The sequence below is a fragment of the Microcaecilia unicolor genome, chromosome 4, assembly GCF_901765095.1.
Source record: "Microcaecilia unicolor chromosome 4, aMicUni1.1, whole genome shotgun sequence".
Lineage (NCBI taxonomy): Eukaryota > Metazoa > Chordata > Amphibia > Gymnophiona > Siphonopidae > Microcaecilia > Microcaecilia unicolor.
In genome coordinates, this window is record NC_044034.1 from 67,132,845 (window position 1) to 67,150,424 (window position 17,580).

A 17,580-nucleotide genomic window follows, 5' to 3' on the forward strand; every position below is an offset into this window, starting at 1 on the left:
ACATGACCCTCAAGAGCCAGCCCAGCCTGGGCGTAAGTGAAGGAAATGCAATCTGCTAGCCAATTGGAGATGGTGCGTTTCCCGACAGCGACCCCCTTCCTATTGGGGTCGAAAGAAATAAACAATTGGGCGGACTGTCTGTGGGGCTGTGTCCGCTCCAGATAGAAGGCCAACGCTCGCTTGCAGTCCAATGTGTGCAACTGACGTTCAGCAGGGCGGGTATGTGGTCTGGGAAAGAATGTTGGCAAGACAATTGACTGGTTAAGATGGAACTCCGACACCACCTTTGGCAGGAACTTAGGGTGAGTGCGGAGTACTACTCTGTTATGATGAAATTTGGTATAAGTAGCATGAGCTACCAGGGCTTGAAGCTCACTGACTCTACGAGCTGAAGTAACTGCCACCAAGAAAATGACCTTCCAGGTCAAGTACTTCAGATGGCAAGAATTCAGTGGCTCAAAAGGAGGCTTCATCAGCTGGGTGAGGATGACGTTGAGATCCCATGACACTGTAGGAGGCTTGACAGGGGGCCTTGACAAAAGCAAGCCTCTCATGAATCGAACGACTAAAGGCTCTCCAGAGATGGCTTTACCCTCTACACGATGATGGTAAGCACTAATCGCACTAAGGTGATTCCTTACTGAGTTGGTCTTGAGACCAGACTCTGATGCAGAAGGTATTCAAGCAGGTTCTGTGCAGGACAAGAACGAGGTTCTAGGGCCTTGCTCTCACACCAAACGACAAACCTCCTCCACTTGAAAAAGTAACTCTTTTTAGTGGAATCCTTTCTAGAGGCAAGCAAGACGCGGGAGACACCCTCAGACAAACCCAACGAAGCAAAATCTACACCCTCAACATCCAGGCTATGAGAGCCAGAGACTGAAGGTTGGGGTGCAGAAGCGCTCCGTCGTTCTGCAAAATGAGAGTCGGAAAACACTCCAATCTCCACGGTTCTTCGGAGGACAACTCCAGAAGTAGAAGGAAGCCGATCTGACGGGGCCAAAAAGGCGCTATCAGAATCATGGTGCCGTGGTCTTGCTTGAGCTTCAGCAAGGTCTTCCCCACCAAAGGTATGGGAGGATAAGCATACAGGAGGCCGTTCCCCCAATGGAGGAGAAAGGCATCCGACGCCAGTCTGCCGTGTGCCTGGAACAGAACAGAGGCAGCTTGTGGTTGGTCTGAGAGGCGAAAAGGTCCACCGAGGGGGTGCCCCACTCTCGGAAGAGCTTGCGTACCACTCTGGAATGGAGCGACCACTCGTGCGGTTGCATGACTCTGCTCAGCCTGTCGGCCAGACTGTTGTTTACGCCTGCCAGGTATGTGGCCTGGAGAAGCATGCCGAACTGGCAAGCCCAACGCCACATCCTGACGGCTTCCTGACACAGGGGGCAAGATCCGGTGCCCCCCTGCTTGTTGATATAATACATTGCAACCTGACTGTCTGTCCGAATTTGGATGATTTGATAGGACAGCCGATCTCTAAAGGCCTTCAGTGCGTTCCAGACCGCTCGGAGCTCCAGGAGGTTGATCTGAATATCTTGTTCCTGGAGGGACCACAGTCCCTGGGTGTGAAGCCCATCGACATGAGCTCCCCACCCCAGGCGAGATGCATCCGTCGTCAGCACCTTCGTGGGCTGCGGAATTTGGAATGGACGTCCCAGGGTCAAATTGGTCTGAATCGTCCACCAGTGCAGCGAATTGCGGCAACTGACAGACAGGCGGATGGATGACATCTTCTAGATTCCCGGTAGCTTGGCACCACTGGGAAGCTAGGGTCCATTGAGCAGATCTCATGTGAAGGCGAGCCATGGGAGTCACATGAACCGTGGAGGCCATATGGCCCAGGAGTCTCAACATCTGCCGAGCTGTGACCTGCTGAGACGCTCTGGTCTGGGAAGCGAGGGACAGGAGATTTTGCGCCCTTGCTTTGGGAAGAAAGGCCTGAGCCGTCTGAGAATTCAGCAGAGCTCCTATGAATTCCAGAGATTGGACTGGCTGGAGATGGGACTTCGGGTAATTTATCACAAACCCCAGCAGCTCCAGAAGGTGAATAGTGCACTGCATAGACCGAAGGGCTCCTGCCTCTGAGGTGCTCTTGACCAGCCAATCGTCGAGATACGGGAACACGTGCACCCCCAGCTTGCGTAGATACGCCGCACCCACCACGAGACACTTCGTGAACATCCGTGGTGCAGAGGCGAGCCCAAAGGGCAGCACACAATACTGAAAGTGCCATGTCCCCAGACGGCATCGAAGATACTGTCTGTGAGCTGGCAGTATCGGGATGTGAGTGTAAGCGTCCTTTAAATCCAGGGAACATAGCCAATCATCTTTCTGAATCATGGGTAGAAGGGTGCCCAAGGAAAGCATCCTGAACTTCTCTTTGACCAGATATTTGTTCAGGCCTCTCAGGTCTAGGATGGGGCGCATCCCCCCTGTTTTCTTTTCCACAAGGAAGTACCTGGAATAGAATCCCTGCCCTTCCTGCCTGGGTGGCACAGGCTCGACCGCATTGGCGCTGAGAAGGGCGGAGAGTTCCTCTGCAAGTACCTGCTTGTGATGGGAGCTGAAGGATTGGGCTCCCGGTGGGCAATTTGGCAGGGTGGAGATCAAATTCAGGGTGTATCCGCACCGCACTATTTGGAGAACCCACTGGTCGGAGGTTACAAGAGGCCACCTTTGGCCGACCGGCAGGTCTTCCGGTACGGGTACTTTGATGGCGGCTATGTTTCCATGGATCCAGTCAAAAGCCCGTCCCCTGCTTTTGCTGTGGAGGCGCATGGGGCTGCTTAGGCGCACGCTGTTGACGGGAACGAGCGCGCTGGGACTGTCCCTGTGCCTGAGGAGGCCTTCGGGCTGGCTGGGTGTACCTGCGCTTGCTATAGGCGTAGGGCGCAGCCTACCGGGCCCAGGAAAAACGTCCACCTGCAGAGGTGGATGCTGAAGGCGCCCAGTGGGAGAGCTTGTCGAGAGCGGTTTCCCGCTGTGTAGTTGGTCCAGCAACTGCTCGACCTTCTCGCCGAAAATGTTATCCCCCCGGCAAGGGACTTCCGCCAGTCACCGCTGAGTGCGGTTGTCCAGGTCAGAGGCACGCAGCCATGACAGTCTGCGCATCACTATACCTTGGGCCGCAGCTCGAGATGCCACATCACAGGTGTCATAGATACCCCTGGACAGGAACTTTCTGCACGCCTTCAGCTGCCTGACCACCTCCTGAAACGGCCTGGACTGCTCCGGGGGGAGCTTGTCGACCAGGTCCGCCAGTTGCCTCACATTGTACCTCATGTGAATGCTCTTATAGAGCTGGTATGATTGGATGCGGGTCACAAGCATGGAAGATTGGTAGGCCTTCCTCCCAAACGAGTCCAGAGTGCGAGACTCCCGCCCAGAGGGCACCGAGGCGGTATCCCTCGAACTCCGTGCTCTCTTGAGAGCAGAGTCCACGACCGCCGAGTCATGAGGCAATTGAGGCCGCATCAACTCTGGGTCTGAGTGGATCCTGTATTGGGACTCCGCTTTCTTGGGGATAGTAGGATTAGATAGTGGCTTCAGCCAGTTCCGCAGCAGTGTCTCCTTAAGGACATTGTGCAACGGCACCGTGGAAGACTCTCTAGGTGGTGATGGATAGTCGAGGACTTCGAGCATCTCCGCCCTTGGCTCATCCACAGTAACCACAGGAAAGGGAATGCAAATAGACATATCCCTGACAAAGGAGGCAAAGGAGAGGCTCTCAAGGGGCGAGAGCTTCCACACCGGTGAAGGAGTGGGGTCGAAGGGAAGGCCCACAGATTCCTCTGAGGAGAAATATCTGGGGTCCTCCTCCTCCCCCCACGAGGTCTCCTCCTCCTCCTCGGACATGAGCTCTCTCAGCTCAGACCGCAACCGGGCCCGTCTCGACTGCGAGGAACCACGTCCTCGATGATGGCGTCGAGCGGTGGACTCCCGCGCCGGCGGGGACGAAGCTCCCTCCATCGACGGGGACTCCACCTGCGTGGCGGTTGACACCGGTGCCGCAAGCGGCGTCGGCATCAGGGGCCTCGGCATCGAGCCAGAGCACACCGGCGCCTCCATCAACGGCGCCGGGGGCGCCTGGCGCATCAGCCCTTCCAGGATCCCGAGAAGGATGGCTCGGAGGCACTCGTCAAGGCCCGCTGTCGGGAAAGGCAGGGGGGCCGGTGTGGGTGTCGGTGCCGGAAGCTGCTCGGGTCCAGGAGACGGTACCGAAGTACCCGTGGACTGACGCAGCGACACCTCTTCAACCGAGGGGGAACGCTCCTCCCGGCACTACCGTTTCCTGGGCGTCGAGTCATCCCTCGAAGTACCGGAGCTGACAGTAACGGGCGCCGTGGGCGACCGATGATGGTGCTTCTTTGCTTTCTTTCGATGCCCGTCATCGGCGCTCGGCGGTAGAGACGAGGAGGAGGTGGAACCCCCCCCCCCTGCCTCGAGGAATCGGATCCAACAGGGTTTGGTCCCGATGGCCCTGGGAAGAGGGAGTAGCCGGGGCAGACTACCCGCGCGGCCGCTCACCCCCTCCGTCACCGGCAGGCCGGCGGGCCAACGGTACCCTGTACTCCTGGGGTCGATGCCAGAGTCGGCGCCGATTTTGTCGACATCGGTACCGGTACCAAAGACCCGGCCGTCGACACCGATGTCGTCGACGTCGAAGGGCCGGCACAAGTTCCAAAAAGACGGTCCCGAAGAACTTGCCTCACCACCTGTGTCCGCTTCCTTAAGCTGAGACACAAGGTGCACGTCTTGGAATTATGCTCCGGCCCGAGGCACTGGAGGCACCAACCGTGGGTATCGGTCTGCTAGATCTGCCGGCCGCACCGACCACACTTTTTGAATCCGCTCGAGACCTTCGAGGACATCGATGGAAAAATCGCGTCGGCGAGGTCAAAGTCGTCGATGGTGGCGGTGAAAAGCACACCCGAAAAAGAAACGACCGCTCTCGCGGCTAAGAACGACAAGGACAACTCCCTTTTTTTTTTAGTTTCCTAAGAAAAAAACCACGCGAACGCGTACGCGAAACAAGAAAAAAACGCGGCTAGGCCGCAATCCGGTTTCCGGGGCTGATAAAGAGAGAGATGGTAACACGTCTCTCTCCAGCGCGGAATAGAAAAAAACTGAGCGGGAACGGTCGCGCACGGGCGGGAAGACGGCTGCACATGCGCGGTGGGCGTGCCCTGCGTGCGGGACTGCCCGCAAAGTTTTCTTCCGGTTGGTGGGGGCTGCCGTGGACATCAACCCCCAGTCGTGAGAACAAGCAGCCTGCTTGTCCTCAGAGAAAGTAAACTACAAAACTGGTTTGGGCCTCTCGTGACAGAAAAAAATAAAATGAAGAGCAGCAGGTCTAGGAGCAGCCAGGATGCTCCCAAACATGTTCAGAGGCATTGATCTTTCTGCTGTTTGGGTGGTGCCAAATCTGAGTTTGCTTGACTAATGTTTCAACCATCCTGAATAAAGCCACAGCAAAATGACAAACTTTAGTCAAGCAAACTCAGATATGGCAGTACCCGGACAGCTTCAAGAACATGACACCAGCCAGGGATGCCTAAAAGAACATTTTAAGAAAACTTTCAAAGAATCTTCCAAGCTAACATGTGACAAGAATGGCTCATGGCAACTATTTATCAGAGAATTTTGATTGGCCTAACAAAATACATAAACACACATATTTCTCACACTTACCTGTAATATGATATACAGAATTAAACCCAATACCAAATCTCCCGACTTTCAATGGGTCATCTTTCTTCCTGCTTCTTGCTATTTCCTGAATACCATTCCAGTCTTCAGGGGTGAAAACTGCATTATTATACACATAAAGTGCTGGACCTAAGAATTAAGATGAAATATTATAGCTGTTGCTGTGCAAAAAAACACATAAAATGAAAATAAAGCACCTACACTACATCATTTCCCTCAAATTAACCACATTAACCAATTCTGGCATAACCTAGCTGATGCAATGGATGCTGAATTCCTGTAAGAGTTAATGCCAGTAAGAGTGAATACAATTACAATCACCTGCAGTGGAATAACTAACTACAAGAACTGCTTTCACAACTTTTTGTAGAAATTCCTTTAAATACACTTAACAAACCAATATATCAGTAAGGAACAATTATCAGTATAGTGCAGTATAGTAGCTCTAATTTGCAATATTTAATACAAATATTAATTCTATAGTTTAGTACATCACAATATAACCCACAGGACTACATACAGCTCACACAAACGTTTGAGCCTGCCAAGATTAAATGGACGCTTTAGTACAAGAATAATTGATAGACCATTTAAATAAATGATCCTTCTGCATCCTACACAATCAGGATTTAGAAGTTGTTTTAGAACTCAAACACTATTAGTGACAACGATAAATAAGGCCAAACAACTGATTGCTAAGGAAAAAAAAGCTATTTTGATGCAATTAGACTTATAATCTGCTTTTGATGTAGCAGACCATGCAATACTGTTGCTTAAAATAAATGAACCGGGAACAGGGAATGTTTTGAAATAGTTCCAATTATTTATCACTAGAACTTATGGGGTAGATATAAAAGGGGTTAATTCTGACATTTGGATGGCTAAATGTTCCCCACTCTCTCCAATACTGTTTGATGAGTAAAAGGCTGCAGAAATTGGGTGAAACGTTTCATTCATATTTAGATGATAAATTGCTATTAATCCCTGTTCCACAGGATAAGGATCAAATCAGTGGATTCTTGAACCAATGTTTTGAGTTAATATTAAGTTGGACTACATCGCCTAAGCTAATCTTCTTTGGTTACGTAAACCCTTCAATATCAAAACCATTCCAGAATTTGACATTATCTTATAAGCATCCACTCTGAAAATTTTATGTACAGTATTGGATTAACTATGGAGCAAAAAAATTAGTACGTTAATTAGAAAATCTTTCTGGAAATTAAGACAATTAAGAATGATACGAGCTTGCTTTCATAGCAAACATTTTAAGTAGAGGAGTGTGGTAGCCGTGTTAGTCCACTCTTAAGGTTATCAATAGAAATCAAACAAAATAAAACACGGAAAAGAAAATAAGATGATACCTTTTTTATTGGACATAACTTAATACATTTCTTGATTAGCTTTCGAAGGTTGCCCTTCTTCCTCAGATCGGAAATAAGCAAATGTGCTGACAGTGTATATAAGTGAAAACCTTCAAGCATTACTATGACAGTCTGACAGGGTGGGAGGATGGGGGTGGGTCGGAGGTATGCATGGGGACATCAAAGCATATCATTGATATTCTAACAGGATGGGTGTGGGTAGGTGAGGGGAGGGTGATCAACAGAGACATACAGTTTTATGGTTTATAATTGAATATTTTAACACCCAACAGAAAGGACTTAACAAGGACCTGGGGTTCCTAGCCCATTATAAACCATAAAACTGTATGTCTCTGTTGATCACCCTCCCCTCACCTACCCACACCCATCCTGTTAGAATATCAATGATATGCTTTGATGTCCCCATGCATACCTCCGACCCACCCCCATCCTCCCACCCTGTCAGACTGTCATAGTAATGCTTGAAGGTTTTCACTTATATACACTGTCAGCTAGCACATTTGCTTATTTCCGATCTGAGGAAGAAGGGCAACCTTCGAAAGCTAATCAAGAAATGTATTAAGTTATGTCCAATAAAAAAGGTATCATCTTATTTTCTTTTCCATGTTTTATTTTGTTTGATTTCTATTGATAGCAAACATTGAAATTAATGGTTCAATGTCTAATCTTAATGCATATGGATTATTTCAACTCATTGAGGCTTGTTTTCAAAGCACTTAGGAGGTCTTTTCCTAAAGCTTAGCTTGAGTTATCTGCAGCAGGGCCCATTTTATTCCTATGGGCCCTACTGCAGATAACTTGAGCTAAGCTTTAGGAAAAGACCCCATTAGACTTACAAAGTTGCATAAAACCTATGGAACTTTGTAAGTCTAAGTGCTTTAAAAACGAGCCCCATAGTATATCAGTATAAATACCCTCTTGATGAAGAAACTTCAGGTTCAAGAAAATAGCACAGCAAAATTAACAGCGAAAGCAAAAAACAAGATCAGGCCTCTCCAATCCTTCATATTTTGCATTGAATCCTGATAAAGGCACGAACTAGGTTTAAGTTTTTATGTTTTGTTTTTAAATGTATGACTTTCTTCATTTTCACCACACAAAAGACTATTGCACTCTAAGGGTAATCTGGCTATTTTCCTTCTACCAGGTAATCAGGCTATTTTCCTTCTACCAAAGGAGTAAAAGTTTAAAAGAACTTCTGAAGGATCTTTTAATTATCTAGCAGCGGCAACTGAATGGAACCAGTTAACATAGTAACATAATAACATAGTAGATGACGGCAGAAAAAGACCTGCGCGGTCCATCCAGTCTGCCCAACAAGATAAACTCACATGTGCTACTTTTTGCGTATACCTTACCTTGATTTGTACCTGTCCTTTTCCTGGCACAGACCGTATAAGTCTGCCCAGCACTATCCCCGCCTCCCAACCACCAGCCCCGCCTCCCACCACCGGTTCTGGCACAGACCGTATAAGTCTGCCCAGCACTATCCCCGCCTCCCAACCACCAGTCCCGCCTCCCACCATCGGCTCTGGCACAGACCGTATAAGTCTGCCCAGCACCATCTCCGTCTCCCACCACCGGCTTTGCCACCCAATCTCGTCTAAGCTCCTTAGGATACATTCCTTCTGAGCAGAATTCCTTTATGTTTATCCCACACATGTTTGAATTCCGTTACCGTTTTCGTTTCCACCACCTCCCGCGGGAGGGCATTCCAAGCATCCACTACTCTCTCCGTGAAAAAATACTTCCTGACAATTTTTCTTGAGTCTGCCCCCCTTCAATTTCATGTCCTCTCGTTCTACTGCCTTCGCATCTCCGGAAAAGGTTCGTTTGCAGATTAATACCTTTCAAATATTTGAACATCTGTATCATATCACCCCTGTTTCTCCTTTCCTCCAGAGTGTACATGTTCAGGTCCGCATTTCTCTCCTCATACGTCTTGTAACGCAAATCCCGTAGCTTTTCTTTGCACCGCTTCAATTCTTTTTACATCCTTAACAAGATACGGCCTCCAGAATTGAACACAATACTCCAGGTGGGGCCTCACCAACGACTTATACAGGGGCATCAACACCCCCTTTCTTCTGCTGGTCACACCTCTCTCTATACAGCCTAACAACCTTCTAGCTAGGGCCACCGCCTTGTCACACTGTTTCGTCGCCTTCAAATCCTCAGATACTATCACCCCAAGATCCCTCTCCCCATCCGTACCTATCAGACTCTCCCCGCCTAACACATACGTCTCCCGTGGATTTCTACTCCCTAAGTGCATGGAATCAGTTAACAGTCATTTTGAGACCTATATCAAATTATAACTTTTTCCGTAGAAGACTGAAAACATATCTTTTTAGTAAATACCAATAGATGATAACTTTAGTTATATCATATATTACTGGATGGTTCTTAGATCTGTTATGACTGGCTCTTTAAAATGTAATCCACTTTGAAATCAAAATTGATGATACAGTGTTATCATGTTTTTAATGGAAGCGGAAACGGAAACGGAAGTATGGCAATACTTATGTACTTATGACTTTGGAAAAAGTTGGCATTTTCTTGCCAGAACCAGTATTTAGTCGTGGACAACTGTCAAAAGTCTTCGGATGCAATTATAAAAGTCACAGGTGGTCCTGAGCAAGGAAAGCTTTTCCCTCATTGTGGCAAACTTTTCACCAAAAATGTTGTATATATTAAAGACATTTTCCATATGTAAAGGAGGATAATATATTTCTAAAATCTTTCTACATTATTTTGTATTGTTTTACTCTTATCAAATTGCATAAAGCCAAAACACAAGACAAAAAAACAAACAAACCAAGAACACTTGGGGCAGCATGCGGAAGGGGATCCACATCCCCCGTCCTGGGAGGATATTCCTGCATTGTAAAGCCTTATCACTTATTGCTTATCATAGGATATTCCTGCTAACGCTTCCGTTATATCAAATTATAACTTTTTCCGTAGAAGACTGAAAACATATCTTTTTAGTAAATACCAATAGATGATAACTTTAGTTATATCATATATTACTGGATGGTTCTTAGATCTGTTATGACTGGCTCTTTAAAATGTAATCCACTTTGAAATCAAAATTGATGATACAGTGGAATATAAGACTCTGATAACATCACATATCATAACATACTGAATGACTTGCTCAAGAACCCCCACTGAATGGTGGGAAGAACCTAACTGAATTCCAGAATGAAAATTCTGAGCTCTGTCCATTGAGCTTTGTAACATCCAGAGCAGATAATACTCCTTGTGGAATTCTAAACAACAGTGGAATGCAGAATTCCACATACTACGCAGAATTCTGCATTTGCCATAAAAAATTCAGCACAGAAACCAGGAAAAACATCAGCAATGTGCATCCCCAAGAAAGAAGCAGCAGCGTTGGTATCTAGCCAGGTGAGTCCCAAATTCAAAAAGCATGAGTGGCAGTGACAGCTGCATGGGCTAGAAAACAAGGAGGCTGCACTAGAAGCATCAGCCTATGCTGCCAAAGAAAGTCAGGGAACACCTGTGGGCACAGCTTGTCCCACATACTTTTTCTTCTATCTAAAAGCATTCCTAAAATTCCATGATCACTGATAGTTGAACAGCCTCGTCCCAGATTTAAGGAGCCCTCTGGAGACTGAAACAGTTTGCACCACTCAAGCACAAATGTAGCCCTGCCCAGTCTTGGCTTTAATGTCTTGGCCCCTTAACACTGAGAATGTGGCTGTTCACCTACTGACCCTTGGGAACAGTCTTAACCCCCCCCCCCCACCCATAAATCACGTACCTAGCTGGGAAAGGGAGAACAAGAGCCTGAGCTTGATGGACTTTCAGCCTGTCCCAGTATGGCAACTCTTATGTTCTTATGTAGATAAATGTCAGACCTCATGGATCTACCAACCAGGAACTCTACTAGTTTATCACGTACGTTCCTGAATCTCCATTATCCCAACTGTAGGGGACTAAAATATAAGTTAACATATGCATCCAGTTTCTCCTATATAGGTACGCAAATATGGAATGAATTACCAAAATATATAAAAACCCATGACATAATTAATTTCCGTAAACTATTGAAAACCAACCTATTCAAGAAAGCATACCACACTAATCCATCCTAAATGCCAGCTAAGAAAATTTACACTTGGATCCACACAACACGTAACTTTTATTCCCTAATTGTCCATACTAATTTTGATATGATTTGAATCTTAATATTGCTGATTGTCCAAACAAATGTTTCACGATAGATTAATCCAATATCTCTTATTTGCTGTTATACAATGAATTTTAGTACATGAATACCTAATCTTCTCTGTCTACTATACCTCAACTATGTATTTCTTTTTTTCTGGAATTGGTACTCACCATTACGGAACAATGTAAGCCACATTGAGCCTGCAAATAGGTGGGAAAATGTGGGATATAAATGCTACAAATAAATAAGTAAATCCTGTCTGCACCACCAGTATACTGATAATGTCATTTGACTCTCCAGTTTTTTTTATCTCCGTCTCTATCTGCTGGTAAAAAGGCATAACCCACTAGTCAAGACTGGTCTAGCAGGATGATAAAGAAGATAAGAATAGATGGAAGCTAAGTACTAACCCTGGTACTGGCTCATGTCTTTTGACCAAAGAAATTCTGTCCCATACTGAGTCTCATCATACAGAAATTTAACTTCTGTGGCACCAGCATCTTCTGCATTCTGGATGAGCTCCTACAAACAAAAGGCATATGTATGTTTTATATTCTGTATAACTTAATTTGTAATATCTATCATATAATTCTAAAAAATTTGCAATAGTTATTAAAAACAAATCTTAACTCCCGTCTCTTCTCTTTTGAAATATTTAAAAATGAAAACATAAGAAATTTCCAACAAAGGTCTAATCCAGATGAAAACTGTTGGGGTATAGAAATATTTTATAGGCAAACAGTACATAAATCAGTCAAGTTAACAATTTGATTTGGCAATTATAAGCCACATCACACAGTCACTCACACACTCGCTTGGTCTCACACACACTCTCTCTCTCGCCCACACACACACACTCTCTCTCACACTGTGTCTAACATACACACTTGCACACACTCACATTCTCACACACACACTCTCTCACAAACACACTCACACCCAGACTCACTCTCTCTCTCACACACACACACTCACACTTTCACTCTGACTCTCAAACAGTCACTCTCACATACACTCTCCCAAACATACACACTCCGAGGAAAACCTTGCTAGCGCCCATTTCATTTGTGTCAGAAACGGGCCTTTTTTACTAGTACAGCATAATTCAATTGAAGGCTTCTTATTTTGAAAAGACAAAATTCCAGTGTAGTGGTCAATATCAATTCAAATTTTAAAAGATTTAAAAGAGAAAGGTAAAATTATGTATCATACCTGATAATTTTCTTTCCATTAATCATAGCCGATCAATCAATAGACTAGTGGGTTGTGTCCATCTACCAGCAGGTGGAGATAGAGAGCAATCCTTTTGCCTCCCTATATGTGGTCATGTGCTGCCGGAAACTCCTCAGTATGTCGATATCAAAGCTCCATCCGCAGGACTCAGCACTTAGAGAATTACACCCACAAAGGGACACTCTGCCCAGCTCACCACCGCCGAAACGGGGGAGGGGAATCAACCCAGCTCATCCCCACACAAGTGGGGGAGGGGAATCCATCCAGCTCATCCCCGCGGAGCAGGGGAGGGACACCACACCCGCCGATGCGGGGGGATCTGGCTTATCCTGCAACCGCAACCGCGGGAGGAGCTGACTGACCCTAACACCGCCGAAGCGGGAGGGGTACAAAGCTGCCCTACAGCCGCACGAAGCGGGAGGGAGCGCTGGCAGAATTTAGGTCTCAATCCAGCCCCGTAATACGGAGGGGAGAGGAATGCAGCAGCTCACTGTAACACAAAATCGTCTCAACTCCTGAAGAATCCAATTGAAAAAACTTGAACACGAAGTCCTCCTGAACAGGAACTGAAGACTAAACTTGAACCTGAAATGGAACCAGAATATAAACAGTACAGATATCTGGGAGGGGCTATGGATTGATCGGCTATGATTAATGGAAAGAAAATTATCAGGTATGATACATAATTTTACCTTCCATATCATCATGCCGATCAATCCATAGACTGGTGGGATGTACCGAAGCAGGACTAACCCAGGGCGGGACATAGAAATTCCTGACCGCAACACTGAAGCTCCAAACCGGGCCTGCGCCCAAGCAGCCACGGTCAAGCGGTAATGTCTGCAGAAGGTATGAGCCGATGCCCAAGTGGCCGCCCTACAAATCTCTTCCAAGGAGACAGACCCGGCCTCTGCCATCGAGGCCGCCTGTGCTCTAGTGGAGTGAGCCTTCAGCTGGATAGGCGGCACCTTCCCCGCGGTCACATAAGCCGCTGCAATGGTTTCCTTGACCCATCGTGCCACTGTAGGCTTGGCAGCCTGCAGACCTTTACGAGGACCTGCGAACAGCACAAACAGATGATCCGACTTCCGGAAATCATTGGTCACTTCCAAGTATCTGATGATGACTCATCTCACATCTAGATATTTGAGAGCAGAGTACTCCTCTGGGTAGTTCTCCCTACGAAAGGAGGGTAGACAGAGCTGCTGATTCACATGGAAGCGAGAAACAATCTTGGGCAGGAAGGAAGGCACTGTGCGAAGACACTCCTGACTCAGTGAACTGCAGAAAGGGCTCTCGACATGATAGCGCCTGGAGCTCGGAAACTCTTCTGGCTGAAGTGATAGCCACCAAAAAGACTGCTTTCAACGTCAGGTCTTTCAGAGATGCCCTCGACAAGGACTTCTTCAAGGCTCTTAGCACCAGATTGAGATTCCACGCAGGTACCACTGAGTGCAGAGGAGGGCGCAGGTGATTAACTCCCTTGAGAAAGCGCACCACATCTGGCTGCGAGGCCAGGGAAGCACCCTTCAGGTGACCCCTGACGCAAGCAAGAGCCGCTACCTGGACCTTAAGGGAACTGAGCGACAGGCCTTTTTCCAGACCTTCTTGCAGGAACGCCAATACTGAAGAAATTGGAGCAGTGAAAGGAGAAAGTGAGCCTGCCTCACACCACGATGCAAAGGTACGCCAAACCCTGGCGTAAGCAGTAGAAGTAGAGAGCTTCCTCGCTCTCAGCATAGTGGCGATGACCTTGTCTGAGAAGCCCTTCTTCCTCAGACGCTGCCGCTCAATAGCCAGGCCGAAAGACCAAAGGGGGAGGGATCCTCCATTACCACGGGACCCTGATGCAACAGGCCCCGCTCCACTGGCAGCTGCAGAGGGCCGTCCACTGAGAGCCTGATCAAGTCCGCATACCAGGGACGTCTGGGCCAATCCGGACTCACCAGGATTATCTGGCCCGGATGCTTTGCCACCCGGCCTAGCACCCTGCCCAACATGGGCCAAGGCGGAAACACATAGAGAAGCTCCTGTGCCGGCCACTGTTGGAGAAGAACATCTACTCCCAGAGATCGAGGGTCCTGTCCTCTGCTGAAAAAGCGCGGCACTTGGCAATTGGCTGATGACGCCATCAGATCTAGGCTCGGCTGGCCCCAGCGCTTCGTGATGTCCAAGAAGGCCTGAACAGTATTCATGACTCCCGCAATGTGGGCCGCCGACAGCTGTTCCAGGTTTGCTTCCGCCCACAGGCATAGCTTCATGGCCTCCTTGGCTAGAGGGGCGCTCTTGGTACCTCCCTGGCGATTGACATAGGCCGCAGCCATGGCATTGTCCGACCGGACCCGTACTGGCTTCAGCGCCAGGACCGGGAGAAACTCCAAAGGCACCAACCGAATGGCTCTGAGTTTCAGGAGGTTGATAGACCACTTGCCTCTGCACTGTCCTTCCCAAGTAGTGGGCTCCCAAGCCCGTCAAAGAGGCGTCCGCCGTGACGACAACCCACTCCGGGGTCATAAGAGGAATTCCTGCGGACAGCTTGTCTGGCCTCAGCCACCAGCTCAGCGCCTTGCGCACCACCGGATCCAAGGGAAGGCGCACAGCATAATCCTCCGAAGCTAGAGTCCATCGCTGCAGCAGAGAGTGCTGTAGAGGTATTATATGGGCCCTGGCCCAGGGCACTACTTCCATCGTGGCCGTCATAGAGCCCAACAGCTGCACATAGTCCCAAGCCCGAAGAGGAGAGGCTGCTAGGAGCTTGTCCACCTGAGCCTGAAGCTTGACAATCCGATTGTCTGGCAGGAACACTCTGCCCACTTGGGAGTCGAATCGAACTCCCAGATACTCCAGGGACTGAGTCGGTCGCAGCTGGCTTTTCTCCCAGTTGATGATCCACCCCAGGGAGCTCAAAAGAGCAATCACCCGGTCTGAAGCTCTGCCGCACTCTGCATAAGAGGGGGCTCGGATCAACCAGTCGTCCAGATAAGGATGGACTTGTACTCCTTTCTTGCGTAGGAAGGCCGCGATGACCACCATTACTTTGGAGAAGGTCCGCAGAGCAGTAGCCAACCCGAACGGGAGGGCTCTGAACTGGAAGTGTCGGCTCAGAACTGCAAAGCGCAGAAAGCGTTGATGAGGAGGCCAGATGGGAATAAGCAAGTAAGCTTCCTTGATGTCCAAGGATGCCAGGAACTCCCCTGCCTGCACTGCCGCTATAACAGAGCGGAGAGTCTCCATCCGGAAGTGCCGAACTTACAAGGCCCGATTGACCCCTTTGAGGTCGAGGATAGGCCGGACAGAACCTCCTTTCTTTGGTACCACAAAGTAAATGGAGTAACATCCCTTGCCAAGCTGATCTTCTGGCACCGGAATGACTGCACCCAGGCGGATCAGATTGTCCAAAGTCTGCTGCACTGCCACAGCTTTGACCGGAGACTTGCAGGGAGAGTGCACAAACCTGTCTCTTAAGGGTCGGCAGAACTCTAGCTTGTAGCCGTCTCTGATGACTTCCAGCACCCAAGCGTCTGAAGTTGCCCTGGTCCACTCGCCCAGAAACGAGGATAGGCGTCCTCCAATCTGCTCTGGGCCATGGACCAGCGCCCCGTCATTGGGTACAAGACCCTGGGGGAGGACCGGAGGAGGCACCTCCGGGACGGCGGTCTCTGCGAAAGGAATGCTGCTTGGGGGAGAAGTTCCTTATGAAGGAAAAGGGGGCAGAGGAGCCCGACTTGCCTGGGCGATACCGACAGGCTTCCTGAAACCGTCCTTTGGAGGAACCGGGGCAGGCACCACTGGCCCGAGCCCTGACCTCCGATAACCTCTTGCCCTTAGACGTGCCGAGATCGGTCACAATCTTGTCCAGCTCGACCGCAAAGAGTAGCTTGCCCTTAAAAGGCAACTTAGCCAGGCGAGACTTAGAGGCGTGGTCAGCAGACCAATGCTTTAGCCAAAGCCACCGCCGTGCAGAGCCTGTCTGAGCCACACCTTTAGCCGAGGCTCTCAAGACATCATACAGCAAGTCTGCCAAGTAGGCCAAGCCCGATTCCAGGGCTGGCCAATCAGCCCTCAAGGAAGGATCCAAGGGGGGAGCCCGCTGCACCAGCGTCAGGCATGCCCTGGCCACATAGGAGCCGCAAATTGAGGCCTGCAAACTTAAAGCAGCCGCCTCGAAGGACGACTTTAAAGCCGCCTCCAATCTCCTGTCTTGGGCGTCCTTTAGGGCCGTGCCACCTTCCACCAGCAACGCCGTTTTCTTAGTCACCGCAGTGATTAAAGAATCCACAGTAGGCCAAAGAAAGGCCTCCCGTTCACCTTCAGGCAGAGGATAGAGGCGGGACATAGCCCTAGCCACTTTAAGGCTCGCTTCTGGGAAATCCCAATGAGCCAAAATCAAGGTGAGCATGGCTTCATGCACGTGGAAGGTTCTAGGCAGGCTCTTCATCCCCAGCATAATGGCAGAGCCAACAGAGGCTGAGGGAGAGACGTCCTCCGGAGAGGAAATCTTCAAAATGCTCATGGCCTGCACTAACAGGTTGGGCAAATCCTCTGAGCGAAAGATCCGTGCTGCAGAGGGGTCATCCGCTCCATCCGAGCGGGAATCAGTCTCCTCCAAGGAATCCCCAAAGGACCGTTGGGAGAACTCAGATACGCTGCTGCTGTGTGTGACCACCACCTGCTGAGATAGAGAACATACTGAGGAGTTTCCGGCAGCACATGACCACATATAGGGAGGCAAAAGGATTGCTCTGTATCTCCACCTGCTGGTAGATGGACACAACCCACCAGTCTATGGATTGATCGGCATGATGATATAGAATATGTGGCTTCACCATCCAATATAGTTCTTTAACCCGAGTTTACTAACAGTGTGAGACTCATTATATAGCAATTCAGCAGTTGGATAGTGGCAGCAGCATGAGTAAACAACGGCACACAGTAGATTTGAGGGAGTTTGTTGTTGTTGTTGTTACATTTGTACCCCGCGCTTTCCCACTCATGGCAGGCTCAATGCGGCAGGCAATGGAGGGTTAAGTGACTTGCCCAGAGTCACAA

At 48.8% G+C, this 17,580-nt stretch overlaps 1 protein-coding gene across 1 annotated transcript in view; it reads right to left on the reverse strand.

Annotated features, from left to right (window-relative positions):
• LOC115468531 (sacsin-like) overlaps positions 1-17,580 on the reverse strand; it is a 75,929-nt gene that overhangs the window by 44,873 nt on the left and 13,476 nt on the right. The window contains 2 exon segments of the mRNA XM_030200310.1: positions 5,695-5,841; positions 11,709-11,820. Of these exon segments, the coding sequence (XP_030056170.1) occupies positions 5,695-5,841; positions 11,709-11,724 (163 nt within the window). The 5' untranslated portion in view covers positions 11,725-11,820.